Source organism: Mandrillus leucophaeus, unplaced genomic scaffold, assembly GCF_000951045.1.
Source record: "Mandrillus leucophaeus isolate KB7577 unplaced genomic scaffold, Mleu.le_1.0 Scaffold123, whole genome shotgun sequence".
Lineage (NCBI taxonomy): Eukaryota > Metazoa > Chordata > Mammalia > Primates > Cercopithecidae > Mandrillus > Mandrillus leucophaeus.
The window spans coordinates 6,543,312-6,553,231 of NW_012100654.1; the positions used below are offsets into that span (position 1 = coordinate 6,543,312).

Consider the following 9,920-nt stretch of genomic DNA (forward strand, 5'->3'; position numbering starts at 1 on the left):
TTTTTTTTTTTTTTTTTTTTGCATTTTTAGCACAGACGGAATCTCGCCATGTTGCCCAGGCTGGTCTCGAACTCCTAAACTCAAGCAATCCACCTGCCTTGACTTCCCAAAGTGCTGGGATTACAGGTGTGAGCCACCGTGGTTGGCCAGAATCTGCATTTTTTTCACTGACAAGTCAGGGGATTCTGATGAAGGAGGTTTACAGACTGCTTGTTGAGAAATACCGGCCTAGAGCATGTCCCTGGCCCTAGGTGGAGGAATAATAGAGTCATCTGATTTAGACAAGTTTGCTACTGTGCTATAGGGTCTCAACCCACTCCTTAATTTTTATTTGTAGTTCAGACTTCCTGACACAAATAACCTTGAGAGATGCCTCCTGTAGTTTTTTAATGACTCTCAAAGTAAATTTGGCCCCAGGGTAGATCTTATAAAGGTATGGGTACTCTGAGTTAGTTGGAAAAAACTACAGAATCCCAGGTTAGAAAAGAGTTTTCCAGAGATATTAAAAATATTGCCTTGGCAATACTCAAAATCTTTGCTACTTTGATGTGACTTTATTATAAGAGAAAATGGAGAATTATTTCTATAGAAATATTGCCTCCGATCATCTTAATGTGCCTTAGTCAACTAGATTCAGCTTTAATCAGAAAGGCAAGGTCTATCCTCCCACTGTCCTTTGAAATATAGAAAATGATATAGAAATGTCATCACCAAGCTCATTGCTATCTAAATTCATATTCAGATCAAAGCTGAATTCCATTTTGCTCTCTTCTTAAAATTAAGCCGTGAAGGTGACCCTGAGGACACATACTAGAGCAAGGAGTGTGACACCAAATTTAAGTCATGAGCTGAACTGTTTTTTAAACTTAGACACTTTATGCTTACATTTGCTGCTTTTTCTGTATTTCCACTTCATAGAGAAACAAGTAGAGCTATGGTCTGGGTCTCCCTCTTCAGCAGGAGCTCACAAACTCTCACTCACTTTGTAGGGGCCTGCAGTAGCTTTCTGTTTCTGAGCAGGGTGGGTGTGGTTGCTTAGTAAATTATAAAAGCATTTGGCACTTGGTTATACTGCACATGTAAGCAAGAGGGCAGGCATGCATCCTGTCCAGTGTAATTTTGTAAGGGTTGCCACTGCCACATCTCTCTACTCCGTCCTTGGTTTGCACTCTCAGTACTCTCACAGGACAGACTATGAGTAGCTTTAAAGGCTGTGTTGTTGTTGTTGTTGTTAATTATTTCTTTTTTAAGTAGCTTTAAAATCTATTTCTTATTCATCTCTGTCTCATGGTACCCAGCACAGTATCTAATTATATATGCTGGCTGGCTGGATGGGCAGATGGGTGAAGGGGGAAAAGGACAGATGAATGAATGGATGAGTAGATGTGTGGTTTGAGATGCAAAGACACTTAAATTTGCTCAGGTGTTATATTTCTTTAATTCCTGCTCTGTTGTATTGCTACTCTAATAAAGAGCTTTATTTCAATAGAAGCATAAGATTGGAAGAGTGGAAGCATGGTGGTTTTTGTTAAATTTTGTGTAACTCTAGAAAGCAAACTAGGACCAATGAATTTAACTCATATAAAAGCAAATTTCCATTTAATATAAGAGCTTTCTTACACACAGAGCTCTTCAATAATATGATATGCTTGGTAGAGTGGAAAACTTCCATTCACATCCAGGCAGAGCCCAGGAGGTAATCAGTCAGGAAAGATATAGAAATTTCTTCTACATTGAGTAGAAGTAAGGATCCCTTCCAATTTTAAGGTTTAGGACTCTATGAATAGGGTATAAAAACAAATCCAGAAGACATTTTGAAGAACAGAAAAACAAGAGGATAACAGATTCATCTATAGAAGATAATATTTGTCATAATAAATAGCATTGCTGGTCTGTTTTATACACATACCAAGATTCTTTCACACAGATTATCATCTGATAATGGACTTTAAGTCTGGAGTTCTTTTCATTACATCATCATCCATCAAAACACACACACCCCCAATCTAAGCCTTCTAGATTGGGAATTAGAAATATGGTGTTGCTGTGTCCTACAGTGGAGCTGCTTGGGAAAGGGTTATGATCTGGGAGATAAGATAACTTTGATAGAGGGCTTGTAAGCTTACATGATAGAGTACATTCACTCTTTATTATGACTACCATTTTAATTATTATTGTCTTCTCTGGGCCCTGATTTTCTTTAGATCTAGCCTGATTCCTGTCAGATAGTGGAACTCAAGACCTCTGATAATCCACATGGCCATGGAGTAGAGCCATGCCTGCCAAGAATGCCAATATGAATGTTTTGTGATTGTTCTTCTGTCAATCCACATTCTTTATTAATCCTATACAATTTATTAGTTTCTCCTATGTTCTTGGAATTCTGCAGAAATAATGCTTGAGGGATCTTTGTGTTTTACTGGTCTTGCCTTGCTTGGATAATAAAAATAATCCTGCTTCAACCTTCCCAGGGAACTGCATGAGTGAGTTCATGGGACTCATCCGAGGTCACTATGAGGCAAAGCAAGGTGGGTTCTTGCCAGGTGGAGGCAGTCTGCACAGCACAATGACCCCCCATGGACCTGATGCTGACTGCTTTGAGAAGGCCAGCAAGGCCAAGCTGGCACCTGAGAGGATTGCCGATGGCACTATGGTAAGTATGTTAACTGCCAGATTCCGGCGGCCTCTGAACTCCCCACCCTTGCTGAGAGAGGTGGCCATTTTTCATTTCTCCAAAGTCACAGAGGAAGAGTCAAAAGGGGGAGAGTTACATGACTGCATAAGTACATTTCCATTTATATATACACACATCCTTGTGTATATGCTAGACTTCTGTTGTGGTGGTGTAGAAAGATCTTCGGACTTGGAGTCAGACCTGGGTTCTGAGTTCAGGTCCCATCTCTTAGTTCCTGTGTGATCTTGAACAACTCACTTAGCTTCTCTGTGTTTCATTTTCCCCATCTATAAAATGGATATAGTATCCAACCCAGCAGATAGCTATAAGTGAACCTAACAGACTGTCCAACACTATTCAAATGTAAGGGAATATTATTAATACTATGTGAAGCCTCTTCCTGTATCCATATGCAGCCCTAGGAATATGCTATGTCTCAGAGTCTTCTGCTTTTTGAAGTAATCCTCCAGGGCCACAATAGTAGCGGAGGCAGGATGTCACCTTCAGCACATGTTTCAAACCAAGGAGGGTCAAAAAGCCCTTGCCTCACTATAGTCAGGGCTTGTGAGAAGCAATTCTCAGCTGTTTTTTTCATTTTTCTTTGCTCTGCTTTGGCATGGATGCAACTGATGGGATTTAAAACCTGTTTTGTATTCCTCCTGTGTCAGGCTGTAAACATTGAGGCTGAACACAATTGCAGTTGGCTGCGGTGCTTGATTTTATTTTGCATTCTTCGAGGTAGAGTTTATGGTCCACGGGGAGTAATTTTATGCTAAATCACATGCAAATTTGCTTTACTTTTTAAAATAAATGCCTTGAATGCTACCTGGTTTAAAATCCATAGCACAGACTTGCCTGCTTCATGCTTGCAAACTACCCTAAGCAGTGAGTATTATCTGTCCCTCTGTCTAGTGCAGTTTGCTTTCAGTCCCAACCCTGGAGCCAGAGTTGGTGGAGCTCCTCTGCAAAAGGAGGGTGTACAGAGTCCCATTTGCTTGCTTTGGCTCTATTTCCCATTTCAAGGGCCTCTGTGGAGTTTCTGTCGAACCCCTACATCTCAATGAGATGCAGTTTGGCAGTCTCAGTTAAGCTGTTACCTCTGAAGTCTCCTGGAGGTGCATTCCTGGAGGCTCTTCCGGAGTTGCCACTCAATAACCTTTGGTGCCCCAATTTGGCTTTGGGTGGTCAATGTTATGAGGGAGCTGTGTTTTACAACAGTGAGGCATAGGACAGGGCTGTTTCTATGAGGAGCAATGCTTTGAATTACTAGTGAGAAACAGCTCTCCTACTAGGATGGGAGACCCTGGGTATCAAGGAGCCAGAATACCTGAGGACAGGGGGTCCAACATCTTACCGAGACCTAACTTTTGGTCGTCCTCACCATTTCCCATTGTATAATTCAGACCCAGGTCTATCTATATACCTTATCCTTATTCTTGTTTGGAGTGATTAACTTGATACAATACCATCTTCAAAGTCAGCTGGATGGGGCTTTTGTTAATCCAGCCAAATGGAGAGGCTTTTAAGAAGCAGCCAGCAAAGAGACAATAGGAATAGCCATAATGATCCTTATGTCTCAATAGTGCTTTTCAAATTTTTTATTACTTATTATGTTTATGGATACATAATAAGTATGTATATTTATGGAGTACATGAGATATTATGATACAGGCATATGATATGTAATAATCACATCATTGGATAAATGGGGTATCCATTACCTCAAGCATTTATCCTTTGTGTTACAAACAATCCAACTATACTCTTTCAGTTATTTTAAAATGTGCAATTAAATTTTTATTGACTGTAGTCACCCTGTTATGCTATCAAATGCTAGGTCTTATTCATTTTTATCTTTTACATATTTATTTATTTATTTATTTTTAACTTTTATTTGAGGTTCAGGGGTACATGTGCAGATTTGTTATATAGGTAAACTGATGTCACAGGGGTTTATTGTATAGATTATTTCATCACTCGGGTACTAAATGTACTCAATAGTTATTTTTTCTGATTTTCTCCCTCCTCCCACCCTCTATTCTCAAGTAGGCACCAGTGTCTGTTGTTCCCCTCTTTGTGTCTGTGAGTTCTCATCATTTAGCTCCCATGTAGAAGTGAGAACATACAATATTTAGTTTTCTGTTCCTCTAAGTTTGCTAAGGATAATGGCCTCCAGCTCCATCGTGTTCCTGAGAAACACATGATCTTGTTCTTTTTTATGGCTGCATAGTATTCCATTACATATATACATACATATAATATATGTATGTATGTGTATATATATACATATAATATGTGTGTGTAAAACCCGAAACTATAAAAACTCTGGAAGACGACCTAGGCAATACCATTCAGGACATAGGCATGGACAAAGATTTCATGACAAAAACATCAAAAGCAATTGGCAACAAAAGCAAAAATTGACATACGGGATCTAAATAAACTTAAGAGCTTTTGCACAGCAAAAGAAACCACCAACAGAGTAAATAGACAACCTGCAGAATGGGAGAAAATATTTGCAAATGATGCATCTGACAAATGTCTCTATGTATGTCTCTCTCTCTCTCTCTATATATATATATATATATGCCACATTTTCTTTATCCAGGCTGTCCTTGATGGGTATTAAGTTGATTTTATGTTTTTGCTATTGAGAATAGTGCTGCAATGAATATTTGCATGTATGTGTCTTTATGGTAGAATGATTTACATTCCTTTGGGTAAATACCCAGAAATGGGATTGCTGGGTAGAATGGCAGTTCTTTTTGTAGTTCTTTGAGGAATCACCACACTGCCTTCCACAGTGGTTGAACTAATTTACACTCTCACCAACAGTGTATAAGTGTTCCCTTTTCTCTGCAACCTTAGCAGCATCTGTTATTTTTTGGCTTTTTACTAATATCCATTCAGACTGATGTGAGATGATATTTCATGTGGTTTTGATTTGCATTTCTCTAATGATAAGTGATATTGAGCTTTTTTTCATTTGCTTGTTGGCTGCGTGTATGTCTTCCTTTGAAAAGCATCTGTTCATGTCCTTTGCCCACTTTTTAATGGGGTTGTTTATTTTTTCTTGTAAATTTGTTCAAGTTCCTTATAGATGTTGGATATTAGACATTTGTCAGATGTGTCACTTGCAAACATTTTCTCCCGTTCTGTAGGTTGTCTATTTACTCTGTTGGTAGTTTCTTTTGCTGTGCAAAAGCTCTTAAGTTTAATTAGATCCCATTTGTCAATTTTTGCTTTTGTTGCCAATTGCTTTTGATGTTTTTGTCATGAAATCTTTGCCCATGGCTATGTCCTGAATGGTATTGCCTAGGTCATCTTCCAGAGTTTTTATAGTTTTGGGGTTTTACATTTAAGTCTTTAATCCATCATGAGTTGATTTTTGTATATGATGTATGGAAGGGGTTCAGTTTAAATCTTCTGCATATGCCTAGCCAGCTGTCCCAGCACTGTTTCTTGAATACGGAGTCCTTTCCCCATTGCTTGTTTTTGTCAGCTTCGTTGAAAATCAGATGGTTATAGGTGTGCGGCCTTATTTCTGGGCTCTCTATTCTATTCCGTTGGTCTATGTGCCTGTTTCTGTATCATTACCATGCTGTTTTGATTACTGTAGCCTTGTAGTGTACTTTGACATTGGGTAGCATGATGCCTCCTGCTTTGTTCTTTTTGCTTAGGATTGCCTTGGGTATTTGGGCTCTTTCTTCGTTCTATATGAATTTTAAAATAGTCTTTCCTAGTTCTGTGAAGAATGTCTCTGGTATTTTGACATGAACAGCATTGAATCTTTACATTGCTTTGGATAGTATGGTCATCTTAATGATATTGATTTTTCCTATCCATGAGCATGGAAAGTTTTTTCATTTGTTTGTGTCATCTCTGATTTCTTTGAGCAGTGTTTTGTAATTCTCATTGTAGAGAGCTTTCACCTCTCTGGTTAGGGGTATTCCTAGGTATTTTATTCTTTTCGTTGCAGTTGTGAATGGAATTGCATTCCTGATTTAGCTTTCAGCTTGACTGTTGTTGGTGTACAGGAATGCTAGTGACTTTTGTATATTGATTTTGTATCATGAACTTTGCTGAAAGTTGTTTATCTGTTGAAGTAGCTTTTGGGCCAAGACTATGGTGTTTTCTAGATATAGAATCAGGTCATCTGCAAACAGGGATAGGTTGACTTCTTCTCTTCTTATTTGGATGCACTTTATTTCTTTCTCTTGCCTGATTGCTCTTTGCCATGACTTCTAAGATTATGTTGAATAGGAGTGGTGAGAGAGAGCATCCTTGTCTTATGCTGGTTTGCAAAGGGAATGCTTCCAGCTTTTCCCCATTCAGTATGTTGTTGGCTGCGGGTTTGTCATGGGTGGCTCTTATTATTCTGAGATGTGTTCCTTCAATGCCTAGTTTATTGAGAGTTTTTAACATGAAGATATACTGAATTTTATTGAAAGCCTTTTCTGCATCTTGAATAGTGCTGTATAACTTGCATAGCACTTCCATATGATCTCATCCAGTCTTTCCATCAAGTCTGTCACAGAAATTCAGGCAGGGATACTCATATCCATTGTTTTAGGCAAAAAAAGAAGTTAATGTATATTAGAGCCCAAACATTAATGTGGGTGCTTTGGGTGGTGGCACAAGATAATTCTATTATTTTCTTTTTGCCTATCTATATTTTACAAATTTCCAAATGTGAGCATATAAAAATTGTAGGGTTTGGTTTTGGGGTTTTGTTTTGTTTTGTTTTTAAAGCTATGTTGGGTAAGAAAAATCAGCAATTGATGAAGCTGTAATGTCTAAGATGCACACGGTATTTGCATATTCTTTCTGTTGTGGACAAAAACCTCCTGACAGTGAAACATCCACCTTTCAGACACTTCTGAGATATGACTTTTAAAAGTGCTACAGCCATTCCTGCCTTTTCCTTCACCTCCCTCTCCCCCTGCACTCCCTCTTTTCTCTTTTTCCCAGCCCATCTTTTGGTCAGGGTCCTGAAAAGACAGGCTCAAATCCCAACTCTGCCATGACTTGTCGCCTTAAGCAAGTTGTTTCCCAGCTCTCAGCCTTAATTCCTCCTCTGTAAAGTGGGAAGTATGCCTTTTCTCACAAGGACATAGCCACAGTCAATGAAGTCCCTGAGAAGGTGGATATTCCCAGGATTCTCCCACGTCTGCCCTTGGATCTAGCAGACTTAGTTCCCTAATACCATGAAGACAATGTGAAGCTTAAGGGCTAAATTTTATTTTACAGAATGAAACTTGAGGCCCTGAGAAGTTAAGGGTCTTGTACCAGGTCTCATCAGCTTACAAATGGTAGGACCAGAGCCACAACTCAGGGCTTGAGCCTGCTCTCCTCACCATGCTAGCACACAAATCTTTGATTTGTTATTGGAAGATTTTACCTACCCATACCTTCTGTTGACATCTAATCAAACGTGTTTATTATCTATCTCACCTCTTTTTTCTCATCCCCATCCTCACTTCCTCCAGGCATTTATGTTTGAATCATCTCTAAGTCTAGCGGTCACCAAGTGGGGACTCAAGGCCTCCAAGTGTTTGGATGAGAACTACTACAAGTGCTGGGAGCCACTCAAGAGCCACTTCACTCCCAATTCCAGGAACCCAGCAGAACCTAATTGAGACTGGAACACTGCTACCATAATTAAGAGTAGATTTGTGAAGGTTTCTTCAGAATCTTATGCTTTCTGGTAGTATTGGGAGCGGGGGTTGGTTAAAATGAAAACTCACTTTTCATAGTCAAGTAACTCAGAACTTTTGCGGAAACGGATTTGCAAAGTTCTATGGCTGTCACCTTAATTACTCAATAAACTTGCTGGTGTTCTGTGGAAGTAGTGATTGGTCATAATCAGGTCTTGATGAAACAAACCTAGCAGGTCAGGTAAGTCTTGCTAAGATTGAACCAAGGCCCAGGGTCCTTTCCTGTGTGGTTGACCTGAAGGCCTTCATTCTAGGAGCACAAGACCAGGCATGTGCTAGATATCACAAGACCAGGCCATAAAGCCAAGCATTAAGACCATGAGATGAGACTGGAGGTATGGCAAAGCTCTTAGGAGCCAATCCAGACATGGGGAAATGTAGGGGATCATGAGCGCTCCAAACATCCAGCTTTCAATGGATAAGGAACCAGGCCAATAGGTTGTCTAATCTTGGTAGTCACGTAGCAGCCAATATGATGATACTGGAGAAGAACACCAGCCACCAAGAAGTGAGAACCACTCATTTTCTTAGGGTGATCAACTGTCCCAGTTTGTACAGGACTACATCAATTTTTTTGCTGAAAGACCCGCATCCCAGGAAACCCCTCAGTCCTGGTCAAACCAGGAGAGTTAGTTATCCTACTCTTTACTCATTTATCAGTCCATTCGGTAACCACACGTTGAGTCCTTACTACCAGCTACAGATGAAGATGCTGGGGATGGAGGGTTGAATAAAAAGAAGCAGGCTCTCCCCTTAAGGAGCTCACAGTCTGGAGAGATAAGGGCCAAAGAAAATCAAGGTCTGAGTACAAGGCCATGACAAAAATTTCCACTGTGTGAAAAGCTGTACCTACCAGTTCCCTTCCTATGGTCAGCATCCCTCCCAGAGTACTGTGCTGCCCAAGACTTTGGATGAGAGTTGATTAGAGTCTCCTGGTGTGAAAAGACAGGCAAATATGAACAGAAATATGATGGAAAATGATGTTTTTCACTACTTCAGTTCTGTACTTTTAGCACATTTCCCCAGCTTTGTTGCCATAGTAGCAATTTTGATATGCTGCTACCAAATTTTCATTCAGTAAGATGTAGTGAGAGTCAGCTATGTGTCAGGGCCTCAGGATTAGGATTGCCAGATGAAATATAAGAGGCCCAGTTAAATTTAAATTTCAGACAAACCACAAATAGTTTTTAGTGTAAGTATGTCCTGCACAATACGTGGACATTCTTATGCTAAAAAATTATTAATGGATTACCTGAAATTCTAATTTAAGTGGGTATCCTGTATTTTTATTTGCTAAATTTGGCAATCCTACTAGGGATAAGTGGTCAAGGAGACAGGTATGGTCCTGCCCTTACCAAGGTTACATTATAGAGAGGGAGATGACATGACTTCCCCCTGGAGAGAAAGCAAATAAAATAAATAAATAAATAAATAAATAAATAGAAGGAGTTCGAATGCAGTGGCTCACACCTATAACCCAGGACTTTGAGAGGCCAAGGCGGGCAAACTGCCTGAGGCCAAGAATTCAA

The 9,920-nt window shown here is 39.7% G+C and overlaps 1 protein-coding gene across 1 annotated transcript in view; it reads left to right on the forward strand.

The window, feature by feature from the left end:
• HGD (homogentisate 1,2-dioxygenase) overlaps nucleotides 1-8,525 on the forward strand; it is a 54,724-nt gene extending 46,199 nt beyond the window's left edge. The window contains exons 13-14 of the mRNA XM_011971610.1: nucleotides 2,472-2,653; nucleotides 8,164-8,525. Coding sequence (XP_011827000.1) covers nucleotides 2,472-2,653; nucleotides 8,164-8,313 — 332 coding nt within the window. The 3' untranslated portion in view covers nucleotides 8,314-8,525. The remainder of the gene's footprint in view (nucleotides 1-2,471; nucleotides 2,654-8,163) is intronic.
• Nucleotides 8,526-9,920: the final 1,395 nt, after the last annotated feature.